This window comes from Rhinoderma darwinii, chromosome 1, assembly GCF_050947455.1.
Source record: "Rhinoderma darwinii isolate aRhiDar2 chromosome 1, aRhiDar2.hap1, whole genome shotgun sequence".
In the NCBI taxonomy this organism is placed as follows: Eukaryota; Metazoa; Chordata; class Amphibia; order Anura; family Rhinodermatidae; genus Rhinoderma; species Rhinoderma darwinii.
Window position 1 is genome coordinate 120266687 of NC_134687.1, and position 15200 is coordinate 120281886.

General features: G+C 40.2%; 1 protein-coding gene across 2 annotated transcripts in view; it reads right to left on the reverse strand.

Annotated features, from left to right (window-relative positions):
• Window positions 1–3047: 3047 nt before the first annotated feature.
• Window positions 3048–15200, reverse strand: part of NPY2R (neuropeptide Y receptor Y2) — a 63394-nt gene continuing 51241 nt past the window's right edge. Inside the window, exons 2-3 of one of the 2 annotated variants that reach the window (XM_075860321.1) lie at window positions 12575–12669; window positions 3048–7053 (exon numbers count right to left, since the gene is read on the reverse strand). In XM_075860321.1, coding sequence (XP_075716436.1) covers window positions 5850–7053; window positions 12575–12603 — 1233 coding nt within the window. In that variant the 5' untranslated portion in view covers window positions 12604–12669 and the 3' untranslated portion in view covers window positions 3048–5849. Of the gene's footprint in view, window positions 7054–12574; window positions 12673–15200 lie in introns of both variants that reach the window. The other variant, XM_075860320.1, reaches the window with a different exon arrangement.

Consider the following 15200-nt stretch of genomic DNA (forward strand, 5'->3'; position numbering starts at 1 on the left):
ACTTCATAAAAGTAGGAGGAAGAACATTTTATTCGGTGGATTGGAAAGGGGTTTGGTCCAGAGGAGAGGTCCTGGGAGCCACAAAAGAACCTCAATGCTCCTACCCTCCTTAAAAAGTTTCACTCTCGCTCTGGTCCCAAGAAGAGGGGGTGTAAGAGAGGGGATACTGTAGCTTTCACGGCCGCGGACCATCGAGATTACTCTCCCCCAACGGCCGCAGCCATGGATCTGTGAGCGCAGGCCCGCATCTCCTCCCTAGATGATGCCAGCGCTCACTTGCTCTCCGTTCTGCTGTGTCCCGTAGTCATCGATTAGCCCATGATCACCCCGGACTTTAAGAAGGGCCCTGCCCCTTTACTCCTTGCCTGAGCGTTGTTGTATTTACCCGTGTTAGTCTTGCAAATGGTCCCTTAGTGTTATCCTTTTCCCAGTGTTCCCGTGCCTGCTACCTGTATCCTGTGTCCCGTGCTACATTTGTTTCTGTGCCTTAGAAAGTTGGAGCCGTGTTGTGCCACCTGTCATGCCTGCTGTGTTACACCACGCCTGGTGTCTGCTGCCAAGGTCCCATCTGAGCCTATCCGTTGTGACTGTCTGAACTACTACAGGTACCGTTGTGCTTGGACTATAGATACATTGACTTGGTACACTGTTTGGCCAGCTGCTATCCCGCTACAGCGGTACGGCCCAGTGGGTCGACATACCCACAGATCGTGACAAATACGTTAAACGGATGCCTAATAGTGGCATCCATAGCCATACACTATAATGGTATCTGTTTATTGGATACATTATGAACTTTCATGTCCCTAGTCCATGACGTATCCGTTTAACAGATACCATTATAGTCTATGTAGATGGATGCCACTGTTAGGCATATATGTCAAACATTGTGCAATAAATGTTCAGGGGACCTTGCGCCTCCTTTTGAAATCTGGCATTTTTACCAGCCCTCCGTGTGGACTCTTTCTTTGGCTATAGGACATACCCGCGCACCCGGTTGTGCCACTTAATGACTAAGTCAGGTACCCTCGTCCTTTCTATGAAGGAGGCCTGCCTGGGAAGTTCTGTCTCTTGGCTGGAATATGTACAATTATGTTCAAACTTGGGACTCTACATTCTCTGAGAATCTGCTCCTTCAATCTTCTCGGCCCTCTAAGGTAATTACACTAATTTGTCAAATTTTGACGAAGTTAACATACAGTGCATTGCTAGATTTTACTACACCCTGGGAAAGGGAGCTTGGACTCACATATGTGGAGCTTTTTCTCCCCAAAATGCGCTTTTGTCAGACGAATCTTGCCATCTCAAACATTAAAAAGCAGCATGCAAAGTTATACTGTCCCTGCTCTCGGGGAATGAGTAACTTATATCAGCGTCCTGATTCAGATGGAGAACATGGTAGCTGATGAACATTACTGCATTTACCTGTTGGATCTCCATTAGGTAGAGTGCAGAATTCACTAGCATGCTTTCATAACAGGACCTCTTGTGCTAGGAAGGATCGGCAGGATGGGGGCCCTTACCCTGCTTCTTGATCTGGCTTCCTTGCTTTAACCCACATCTTCTCCTTTCTACACCCCTCCTCACTTTCCCCCTTCTTTTTTTCCTTTTCTTTCCCGTCTCACATTTTTTTTTCACTATACTTCCATTTTTCTCCACTTGGGCAGGGCCGCATGGAGGTCCAGAACCCAGCGTAGCATCTTGCAGGGGGCCATGGCAGCAAAATCCCCCCTGCCTCCAGACACATTTGCTGGTGAAACTGGCAGGTATCCATGGTGGTAACTCTGATGGGAGTGGGACCAGTGAGCAGACAGCACTCGATAGCCTGATCATCAGATAGAGGGAGGGAGGGAGATAATTCAATGCTCCTTCCATTCCTCTGCAGACAATATGAAGCTCAGCGCTAATTGGTGGAGCGCAAGTGGAAGAGGTGCTCTGCGGCATGAAGAAGGACCAGCTGGTCTGAAAGCTTGCCATATGTGTGAACAAGGATATTATAGCTTATAATGTAGGGGCAGTCCGTTCTCCCTACATCAGATGACTGTATAAAGCATAGTGTAAGGATGGGTGGTTTGTAAGGAGACTTGCGCTGTGCTAATGAAGCATGGAGCTAAAGACATCTGTGCGTCAAACTTCGGAGGCATGTCAATATAGAAGAAGTCGTCATGGCCGTCTGGGCCACATGAAGAAGATGAGGAAAGTCATTGCCTTTAATCAGAGAAGACATCACCGATGACTCACTGGATTTAATTGTTTATTCTGCCTTTGACCCTGATCAGTATTTTATTAATTTGCCTGTGTGGTATTTAACCACTATATGATCATTGTTTTCAGTCTCAGTATGTTGATAATATTCACTAAGGGCCTGTTCACATGTACATTCTGGGTTTTCGTTGTTCTGCTCTGTCATAGGAGCAGGACAACGAAAAACCGGTTGCACCGTATCTGGTGCATGATGGAAACCAACAGCATTCAGCAGAATTTATTGACTTTAATGGGTTCCAGTGGGTTTGTGTCATGCATATTCAGGCTTAATGCCTAGGGTATTGTGAGTTGCAATACACCCTGCACTTGGGCTGCACTAGATTTTTACTCACAGATCTATTTAGGATTGCTTACAAGACTATCATATGTATGTTGTTTTTCCCTTCCATATTATTAGGCTTAACATTTGGGGCTTTGTATTGGGAATGTATATTTTTCTAAATTATTTATTTGTACTGAACTGTTGTCTCTGTTTAAAAAAATTATAAAAACTTTAATAAAAGTTATGCAAAAAACCCAACAACAACAGTGTAACAAGGTTTGATGTACTAGTAATTTGTCCTGTACTCCTGTTTGTATCTACTGGAATGTACAATGTCCTATGAAGTTAAAATAAAAAACCTCTCCTACTGCATCTATATTCATTGTATTCAACTCTCTAACTCACATTATATAGTGTACTGTAGTGTAATTATTATTATAAACCAAGTAACAGTTGTGTATAAATCTACATTCTGCTACAAGGAACTCATAACCAGTTACTATAATCCAGTGTACCTACTATGATGGGGATGCACATTCTATCAGAGTGTACCACAAAGTTTCATTATTTTATTTTTTGTTAATAGTGAAAATTCATTGAAGGAATGTTGCTCCGAGGAGGTGGGAGGACATAGATGATAAACCCAGCCTCCAAGCAGTAGGTTTACAAATGCAACTATATCTCTATTGTTTTGTTATTGCTTCCAAATGATAGATGTAGCAGGCATCATATTGTCATCTAAATTTTTGGGATTTTATCATGTTGCATCATGATAACTGAGTAAAATTATGCAGTAGTTCTCCAGATAATATTCATGACACCATGATGAGCTCAAAGCCACAATGTAGAAATCGCATGGCACAACAGCTTGCCAAGTGAATCATGTCTGCTACATCAATGTGAATGGTCTTCTTATAAGCCATTCCAGCGTTAGGTCTCATATATAAGGGAACTGGGGCGATAGTGGTGAGGTTGAGAACAGCATGATTTCACGATTTTCATACAAAGATATGTCTCATGATTTTTTTTTTTTACTAACGCTGTATTATTTAAAGTAAAGATGATGTGCATGAGATTGTTTAAATTTAAAACTGCATGCCAGTTTTTATAAGCAATTTTTTCCCCATCCCATTGGACTCAGAGGTGAAATTGGCAAAAAAAAAAAAAAAACACAACAAAATGATTTAGGCCTTTTGTAATTCCTTAAATAAAATACAACAACACTAAAATAGCCTTATGTGAAGTAGTCTAAGGTCAGTTTAACACAACCACATGTTAGCATCTGTATTATAACTGCAATACCCAAACCCACCACGGTTTCTCCTGACCAAACTTAGATCACCATAGGGTTCTATGGTTATCTAAATTCAGTATAGTAGAACCACAGGGGGTCCAGGTGTAATAGTAAGCCATATTACAGTGGTGTTAAACTGGTCTTAGAATGTGGATAGAAAAAATAAATATATATGTATCATTGTGATCCATCAATATCAGCATGCTCTAAATGAAATATTGGTGCATACTATGTTTTTATTCTTCACAGTTGTTTTTTTCAATACCATACAAAAAGTGTGTGTGTCTATAACAGTAAATATGGCCAAAAGTTGAATATGGAGAGTAAGATGCACTAAGAAATGGAAGAAGTTAATTTTAAGACAAAAAATTTTAAGTATATTATTAATTTGAAGGAAAATGAAAAGACAGATGCAGATGTACATTTACTGTATCATGTAATTCCAAAAATATTGCCCGATCCCAATACAATAAAGTTACAATAGGCCTGAGTGTCAGTAAAACAATAAATAAAAAAATCTATGTATGTGGAGGAATGTAATGAAATGTAAAATAATCTTAAATAGTTTCTTACTTTTTATTATATTAGTTACTTTAACTCATAATAGATAGGGCTCAGCTATTATGAATAAGTCTCTTCTTTGCAGTTTTTTCATGCAGTTTTTGGGAAATAATTTTTAGCTACATTTTAAACTGCTTCGTTTTGCCATTGAGAATTCTTTTGAAGGACATTTCATTCCATGCTTCCAAAGTGTATTTTACCTCAACTGGGAATAGAAATCTAGTACAAATGAATAATTCAAACATGATACTCAGACTGCTCATGTACAAAACATCAATGTCTGCAGTTCAGTATATTTACCATGGTAATCGCATAAAACAGCATACATTAAGCTCTAGCTTTACTGAAGAGGTTTTGGCACTGCAGTTTACTAACTTTGGCAACTCATGCAAGCAGTTTTACCAGCATACATAATTTAGCAGAGGAATTCCGTACCGACAATCACATCATTACCATAGAATAACTAATCTCATGTTATAAAAATACCATATAAATAATTTGCTTTATAGATCACTATTGCACTACATGCACTCTTATGAAAAAAGGACATTCATAAACAGATGTAAATAATTCAATATTGCACATACAGCAGAAGTATTATAACTGTTGTAATATACAACATGTACATATATATATATATATAGTATATGATCAATGGTAAATAGAAATAGTAAAAAAAAGGTGGGCCTGCTTCAAAACTGAAACAAATTGATTTTAGGGTGTATTCACATGTTGCAGAATGGTGCGGCACTAGCCACAAGACTACTACACCACAGATGTACCTTAGCAAACACATGGTTTATGCCATGATTTTACCACAATTGCATTTTTCCTCATTTATTACAATAATCACGGTAAAACCAGAGCAACAAATGCATATATTCTGCTACATGTATTCCACCCTTATTGATCACCCAATTCAGAACCTCCATGGCTTAATGTCAAGTGTACCGAGCAATGCCTTTTTAGTGTTCTTTTATCATTACCAGCAAGTTTAAATGACAAAGATAGAACACAACTAAGGTCACAGAGCTTTTAGCTGACAATTCTTCTTTTTTTTTTATTTTTTATTTTTTAAAAAGACAAAAGTCTATGCCCATTTCACCAGCGTCACCTCTTTCCGGTGTTTGGCATTAAGTGCAAGTACATATTATTTAATTTAATGGCTGATGATTTCAAAACCTGACAAAACCTTTTACAAAAAGACAGAAAATTTGAGTTGGATATCAGTGATGTTTTTTCAGGCACATTTTGGGCAGATTTGGATCAAGAACTCCAACATCAAGATTATTTAACCGTATGTTGTCACTAAATGGAGCCAGATGACATTTTCTGTCTGAAGGAAACCACGTGACCTTACCATTATAGTTTTGTGTCTGTTCTCTCTTTGTAACCATTGATGTCCATGACTTTTAATATTGTCATTCTGAAGCAAAGTTTTTCACGTGACGTTAGCTTGTTTTAGCATTACACATTGGTAGGTTGTGTGCAAGTATTTTCACAGTTGCTGACTGGTCCATTAATCTTCTTGACTTGTAACTGTTTCTTCTTGGCTTGAAAGGCTACAGAGACTTCAGGGTGTATAGAATCCATCCTCTGTTCACATTTAAAAGCAGTGAGGAATGCTGTTCTGTAATTGTTGTTCATCCACCCATAAAGGATTGGGTTGGCAAACGTAGAACACATTGCAATCACATGAAATATAGTATAAATAAGTTTATATTCATTCAAGTCCAAAACCTTGCTATCAATATCACTTGCAAGTTGAAAGGCATGGAAAGGCAGCCAGCACACTGCAAATACCACTACTACAGCTACTAACATCTTAGTTGTCTTACGTCGTCTTTGGTGATAATGGTCATTACCTCCCCCTGGGCTGACGTGGTTCTTTAATTTGGTCCATATTCTTATATAAGCGTATGATATAATGGCCAGGGGTAAAATGTATTGAATCAACAACATTGATATGCTGTATATTGTACTGTAGTTGAGATGTCCTACAGGCCACCTTTCTGCACAAACTTGAATTTGAAAATCTGGTGAAATAACAATAAGGGAGTATTCTTTAAATATTGCCAATGGGCTGGCAAGTGCGGCACTACAAGTCCAAGTAATACCTATGATCATAAAGCAAATGTTTGTTGAGATTTTGCTCTCCAGATGGTATACAATGCATCGATGTCTGTCAAGGGCAATTACCATAAGAGTAACTGTTGATACTTGCACTGCCAGGCCTTGAGCATAGGTCACTAAATGGCACAACACTGTTCCAAACTTCCACTCATCCAGAAGAGTATAAACCAATGTGAATGGGAGGCACAGAGCGTTCACCATTAAGTCAGACACTGCAAGATTGACAATAAAGTAGTTGGTGACAGTGCGCATAGTCTTAAACTTAATGACAACATAAATGACAAGGGTGTTACCTATCACCCCGAGAAGAATAATGGAACTATATGCCAAGATAAGAACCACCTGGACACCAATTAGCTTTGTAATATCAATAAGCTCAGGTTTAGGGAGCATCTCATTGTAAGGTGTGGTCAGCCCCGGCACATAATGCAATGTATCCATGTCCATTTTAATATCTACTGTAATATTTTCTACTTTCCCGGTAGCAATCATTCCAATCTTCATTGTGCAGTTTTCTTCTCTGCATAAATGTAAAACCCTTGAAAAGAAAGCAAAGGCCACAATTAATGTAACGCTAAAAGTTATGCTTTAAATGCAATTCTTCAGTTTAATATATAGAAGTCAGGTTTGGAAACCAGCTCAAACTATTGACAAGTAGGTTATTAAAATCTTTAGAATACAGTGTAGGAAAGTGCCATCAAGAACATAGGGCATAATTAACCTTACCCATCAACTCTAATATCTCAGTGTAATGGAAGTGACCTCACTCCACAGGAAACGAGCCGCTCATTTATAACAGAGGAATATCATTTCCTATATGCTCTATAAATATTTGCACAAGCTGAGTTTAACCACAGAGGACTTCAGACCATTGGAAACAGAGACAAACAGGACAGCTGATTCCAAAATTATTATTTTTTTGCATCCTATATCAAAGTTTAACACCTTAATGACCAGCCTATTTTAGACCTTAATGACCAAGCTATTTTTTTAGTTTTTCCATCGGCGCATTCCAAGAGCTATAACTTTTTTATTTTTGCGTCTACATAGCTGTATAAGGTCTTGTTTTTTTGCGGGACAAGTTGTATTTTTTAATAGCACCATTTTGAGGTACATATTATTTATTGATTAACTTTTATTAACTTTTTTTTGGGGGGGAATAGAAAAAAATCAGAAATTTCGCCACTCTTTTTTGCATCCTAAATCTATGCCGTCTACCGTGTGGTATAAATAACACAGTAACTTTATTCAGCGGGTTGTTATGATTGCAACTATACCAAATTTGTATAGATTTTGTATGTTTTACTACTTTTACACAGTAAAAACACTTTTTTTTCAAAATTATTTGGTTTTGTGTCTCCATATTTGAAGAGCCGTAACGTTTATATTTTTTCGCCGATGCAGTTGTATGAGGGCTTTTTTTTTGCGGGAAAACATGTTGTTTTTATTGGTACAATTTTGGAGTAGATGCAAATTTTTGATTACTTTTTAATCACATTTTTTTAAAGTCAGGATTCACATAAAACAGCAATTTTTCCGTTGTTTTTTAATTTCATTTTTTACGGCATTCACCGTGCGGGTTAAGTAATGTAATAGCTTTATAGTCGGGGTCATTACGGACGCGGCGATACCAAATATGTGTAACTTTTTTACTTTATTTAGTTTTTTTAATACTAAAGCAGTATGTAAGGGGAAAAAGTGGGTTTTTCATTTTTTTTTTCACATTTTTTTTTCATTAACTTTATTAAACTTTTTTTTAAACTTTTTTACTAGTCCCACTAGGGGACTTTAATATGCGATCATCCGATCGCTATTATAATACACTGCAATACTTTTGTATTGCAGTGTATTACTGCCTGACCTAACAGGCATTCACTACAGGCAGACCTGGGGGCCTTTATTAGGCCCCCGGCTGCCGTTGGAGACACAGACACTCGCCGATCTTATCGCCGGGTGTCAGTGGGATGAGAGGAAGCTCCCTCCCTCTCTCCAAAAACTACTCAGATGCGGTGCACGCTATTGCGCACCGCATCTGAAGGGTTAAACGGGTGAGATTGATACTAATATCGATATCACCCGGCAGAGCAGGGACGCCCCCAGCCCTGAGAGCAGGGAGATTTGGCAGCTCCCTGCTCTGTTTACTTTATTCTGATGCAGTGCCGTAAAAAGGCATATGCATCAGAATAAAGCCTGTTAGTGGCCGCCGTGAAAAGGCGAATTGGCGGTCACTAACGGGATAAATCAACTCCAGTGAAAACTGAGTCACAGGGAAATTTAATATAACATCATAAATTATGTAAGTAATGCTCCAGAGGCAAAACTTTAATTTCCTGTGCTATATCAGGGTCCCCCACCTACCATGTGCCATTTATAAAACTGGTCTGGTCTTGTGAGAGACAGGTCTTTGGGCTTCTACAAGCACCAGGGCCCGGGACCAAATGCTACCTCTGCCCTCCCTATATCTATGCCCACGTAATGCTCCTTCACACGTTTGTCGATCATATAGTATGGTCTATTATTATTATTATACATGAATATGTATTAAAATAATGAATTACAAATATCAATTCATGCACATTCTATACTCATACAAAGGGTGTTAACATATGAAATAAAACTATATACAGCAGAAGCAGAGCTACAGTAAATGAGCTGAGCTACGTGTGGTGTCTCATTGGTCTGCGGGTTGACCTACAGTATTGCATTATCTTAAAGGCTATGTACACCTTAGATGAAACATTTTTTTTAAAAATAGAAATATCTATCAGTGTGAATGGTGCAACTTTCAAAATGCTTTTTATTAAAAATGATTCATACTTTTTGAGACACAGCTACTTTGTATACTGTATGCAGAGTAGCTGTATATAGCACTGAATCCTGTATCTGTCAGGTCCGTGGCACTGATGGGCTGGGGTGGCCTCAGCACCTGGTGAACCTGGGCAAGTGCCGGGGCCCACTACGGCTTTACGCTACCGTCATGGCTCCTCCAGGAGCAGAATGCCCGGCCAGAGCGTTGCCGCCACTCTTGCCGGGAATTCTGCTCCTAGAGGGAGCCCCTGTCTATTAGGGTAATCCCCCACAGTGCTGCAGATGCTCTGAATGGAGATTCTGCTCCTAGTGGGAGCCCCTGACGTTCCTGTCTATACAGTGCATTCGGAAAGTCTTCAGACTCTTTAAATTTTTTCCCATTTTATGTTGATTCTTGTGCTAAAATAAAATAAATTCTCCCATCATTTTGCACTCAATACCACATAATGACAAGGTGAAAACAGAATGTCAGTATTCTTTGCTAATTTATTGAAAAGGAAAAACTAAATATTACATTGACATAAGTATTCAGATCCTTTACTCACTACTTAGTTGATGCACCTTTGGCAGCGATAACAGCCTCCAGTATTCTTGGGTATGATGCCACAAGGTTTACACACTTGGATTTGAGGATTCTCTGCCATTCTTCTCTGCAGATCCTCTCAATCTCTGTCAGGTTGGGTGGGGACCATCAGTGGACAGCCATTTTTACGTCTTACCAGAGATGTTCGATTGGGTTCAAGTCAGGACTCTGGCTGGGCCACTAAAGGACATTCACAGAGTTGTCCCTAAGCCACTCCTGTGTTGTCTTGGCTGTGTACTTAGGGTCATTGTCTTGTTGGAAAGTAAACCTTCGGCCCAGTCTGAGGTCCAGAGCACTCTAGATCAGGTTTTCATTAAGAATATACTTTGCTCCATTCATCTTTCCCTCAACCCTGAACAGTCTTCCAGTCCCAGCAACTGAAAAATACCCCCACAGCAGGATGCTGCCACCACCATGCTTCACTGTAGAGATGGTATTGGGCAGATGACGAGCAGTGTCTGATTTCCTCCAGACATGAAGCTTAGAATTGAGGCCAAAAAGTTAATCTTGGTTTTATCAGACCACAGCATCTTGTTTCTCACAATCTGAGAGTCCCTTAGGTGCTCTTTTGCATACTCCTGGCACAGTTTCATGTGTCTTTTACTGGGGAGAGGCTTCTTTCTGGCCACTCTGCCATAAAGCCCAGATTGGTGGAGTGCTGCAGTAATGGTTGACCTTCTGGAAGTTTCTCCCATCTGCACACAGCATCTTTGGAGCTCAGCCAGAGTGACCATTGGGTTCTTGGTCACCTTTCTTACCAAGGCCCTTCTCCCCCTTATTACTTAGTTTGGTGGGGTGGCCAGCTCTAGGAAGAGTCCTGGTTGTTCCAAACTTCTTCCATTTAAGAATTATGGAGGCCACTGTGCTCTTAGGAACTTTCAGTGCAGCAGATTTTTCTTTGTACCCTTCTCCAGATCTGTGCCTCCACACAATCCTGTCTCTGAACTCTACAGGCAGTTTGTTCCTCCTCATAGCTTGGTGTTTGCTCTGACATGCATTGTCAGCTGTGAGACCTTATATAGATCGGGGGGGGGGGGGTGTCTTTCGAAATCATGTCCAATCAAATGAGTTAACCGCAGGTGGACTCCAGTAAAGGTGTAGAAACATTTCAAAGATGATCTAAAGAATTAGGAGGCCCCCAGAGCTACATTTCAAGTGTCATAGCAAAGTGTCTGAATATTTACCAATCGAAATTTGTGTTTTTCATTGTTAATAAATTTGTACAAATTTCTACAATTCTGATTCCACTTTGTCTGTAAAGGATCTGCCTGACACAGCTTCTGTGTCGACGCCCGTGGTTACTCACTCCGCACCTGCTCCTAAGTCTGGTCGAGTGACCCCTTATTCCACCAATCAGTCGGGGAGGCTGAGGAGTGGGAGAGCCTATCACAGCCTGGCCAGACGGAGCTAGCTCCCACCCTCTGTCTATTTATACCTTCACTTCCTGCTCCTCCTTTGCCTGTGATTCTTTCAGTCTGTTTCCTGGCTCTTCTGCTGCTGCTTACTACTTGTCTTCTGCTTCATATTGACCCTGGCTTGACTGACTATTCTCCTGCTCTGCGTTCTGTACCTCGTCCACTCCTGGTTTGACTCGGCTCGTTCACTATTCTTGTTGCTCACGGGGTTGCCGTGGGCAACAGCCCCATTTCCCTTAGCTTCTGTGTACCCTTGTCTGTTTGTCTGTCGTGCACTTAGTGAGCGTAGGGACCGTCGCCCAGTTGTACGCCGTCGCTTAGGATGGGCCGTTGCAAGTAGGCAGGGACTGAGTGGCGGGTAGATTAGGGCTCACCTGTCTGTCTCCCTACCCCGCCATTACCATTACATTGTCATTATGGGATATTCAGTGCAGAATCATGGGAAAAAACGTGATTTTTTTTATTTTAGCACAAGGCCTCAACATAACAATATGTGAAAAAAGTGAAAGGGTCTTAGGTAACTTAGATGTGATAGTTTACAAGTGGATCCTGCATGTCAGAGACATGTATAACCCGCTGTCACTACACCCGTCAGGTCCGCGGGACTGACGGATTCAGTGAATAGCGCTAGATACAGCTGCTCTGTATGGAGAATACAGAACAGCTGTATCTCACAAAGTAAAACAAAATATTAATAAAAAGTAATCATAAAGTTGCATCAAACATCCTGATTAAGGCCTCATGCACACATCAGTAATTGCTTCAGTATTTGGAAGCCAAAACCAGTAGTGGAACATAAACAGAGAAAACCTATAATGGAAAGATTTTCACCTCTTTAGCGTTTTGGACCCGGTCCTGGTTTTGGCTTCCAAATACTGTAGCAAAATACTGACCAGAATACTGCCGTGTGCATGAGGCCTTATCTTACCTTAAAAAAATTGCCTTTCAAAGGTTTACATAGCCTTTAAGCTGCTATGCTACATACTCTAACATGTTGCACAAAAACGGTCAACATGTTAAATGTTAGCTTTGCTTCACCTACTGTATTTGCTTCATCTTTCCTTGTCAGTTTTAACCAAATTGATCAAAGGTAATTCAAACATTTCCATTTTTTTCAAATAGTCCAATATAACCATATGTAAAAAAAAAAATCTACTTAAATATTAATGGAATGCATTTTATTCCCAATGGAATTGGATAGTTCACACAAACAATTTCTTAGAACAATAAGGAAACATCAGAAAGTAACTTACATTGAGTCTCTTGTGGTATCAGACATCATGTGCACAGTGATATTTTCCTGCGTTCTTTCATACCAGAGCCCTACTGCTAATTGTGGTACTGGAGCCTACTGGGAAAATATAAAAAGAAAATGACTAAACCAAACATACAAACTAGTTGTACAAGTCAAGTACAGAGATTTGAGACAGAAGAAGCTTTCCATTCAATGGAAAATAAAATTCAACCTAGTATGTTTGCTGTAACTCTATTTGCACTAAAGGGTAACTAAACTTTCAGAAAACTTCTGAAATGTAACAGTGACATGTCAGAAGTTTTGATAGGTGAGGGTCCGAGCACTGAGATCCCCACCGATGGCTTAAGAAGCGGCAGAAGCGCTAAGCTGAGCTGAGCGCTGAGCTGCTTTGCTTCTGAGTGGCTTTTCTCAGAAAGCATAGCAGTTGGTGTACGGACTCAATAGAAAGTCTATGAGCCCATACACCAACTGCTCGGCTTTGGAGAAAAGAGGTTTAGAAACTAAGTGGCTCAGCATTTACACAAGCGCTTCTGTTGCTTTGTTTTAGTGATAGGTGGGGATCTCAGTGCTCGGACCCTCACCAATTAAAACTTCTGACATGTCACTATGACATGTCAGAAGTTTTCCGAAAGTTTAGTTACCCTTTAAGTTAAATTGGTTTTCACATCGCTAAGATATGGCATTACTTTATGATCGGTGGGTCTCCGACTTCCCCCACCTATCCTAATAAATGAAGAGATCGCATCACAGAATAGAGTGTCTGTAAATAAGTGCAGTCTGTAAATAAGTAAAATCGCTGAGCACTAAATTTGCTCTAATGCATTACTCCGAATTGCAATTAAATCGTTTAGAGCTGACCTTGACGAAAATGAGAGGAGGAGGATTTTTTTTTCATAAAGGAAGAATATACAGTTAGGTCCAGAATTATTTGGACAGTGACACAAGTTTTGTCATTTTAGCTGTTTACCAAAAGATATTGAATATACCGTTATATAATCAATATGGGCTTAAAGTGCAGACTCTCAGCTTTTATTGGAGGGTATTCACATCCTAATTTGAGTAAGGGTTTAGGAATTACAGCTCTTTAATTTGTAGATGCCTCTTTTTCAAGAGACCAAAGGTAATTGGACAATTATCTCAAAAGCTATTTAATGGGCTGCATGGGCTATTCCCTCATTAATCCATCATTAATTAAGCAGGTAAAAGGTCTGGAGTTAATTCCAGGTGTGGCATGTGCATTTGGAAGCTGTTGCTGTGAACGCACAACATGAGGTCAAAGGAGCTCCCAATGCAAGTGAAACAGACCATTGCTCGGCTGAAAAAAATGAAGAAATCCATCAGAGAGATAGCACAAATGTTAGGAGTGGCCAAATCAACAGTTTGGTACATTCTTGAAAAAAAAAAAGAGCGCACTGGTGAACTCCAAAAGGACTGGACGTCTACGGAAGACAACAGTGGTGGATGATCGCAGAATCCTTTACATGGTGAAAAAAAAACCCTTCACAACATCTACCCAAGTGAAGAACACTCTCCTGGAAGTAGGTGTATCAGTATCTAAGTCTACCATAAAGGTAAGACTTCACGAGAGCAAATACAGAGGGTTCACCACAAGGTGCAAACCATTAATCAGCCTTACAAATAGAAAGGCCAGATTAGACTTTGTCAAACAACATCTAAAGAAGCCAGCCCAGTTCTGAACAGCATTCTTTGGACAGATGAAACTAAGATCAACCTGTACCAGAATGATGGGAGGAAGAAAGTATGGAGAAGGCTTCGAATGGCTCATGATCCAAAGCCCACCACATCCTCTGTAAATCATTGTGGAGGCAATGCGATGGCATGGGCATGCCAAAGACTCTGGGTCAGTAGTGTTCATTTATGATGTGACTGAAGACAGAAGCAGCCGGATGAATTCTGAAGTGTTCAGGGATATACTTTCTGCTCAGATGCAACCAAATGCAGCAAGGTTGATTGGACGTCGCTTCACAGTACAGATGGACAATGACCCAAAACATACAGCGAAAGCAACCCAGGAGTTTTTTGCAATGGCCAAGTCAATCACCAGATCTCAACCCGATCGAGCATGCATTTCACTTGCTTAAGAGAAAACTTAAGGCACAAACCCACAAATGAGCAGCAACTGAAGACAGCTGCAGTAAAGGCCTGGCAAAACATCACAAAGGAGGAAACCCAGCGTCTGATGATGTCCATGGGTTCCAGACTTCAGGCAGTCATTGCATGCAAAGGATTCTTTACAAAGTATTAAAAAAAAAAAAACATTTTATTTATGGTAATGTTAAGTTCTCCAATTACTTTTGAGCCCCTGAAATGACGATGCTGTGTAGAAAAATGGTTGCAATTCCTAAATGTTTCACAGGATATTTTTGTTCAACCCCTTGAATTAAACCTGAAAGTCTACACTTAATTTGCATCTCAGTTGTTTCATTTCAAATCCAATGTAGTAGGCTTAGATGTAGGGTCCAGCAGACGGTATCACACATGGGCCCTGTATCTAAGCTTAACACATAGTAGGTTTAGATACATTGCCATGAATGATACTGTCTAATGGGCCCTGTATCTAAGCCTACCGCATTGTAGGCTTAGATACAGGGCCCCAGCACACA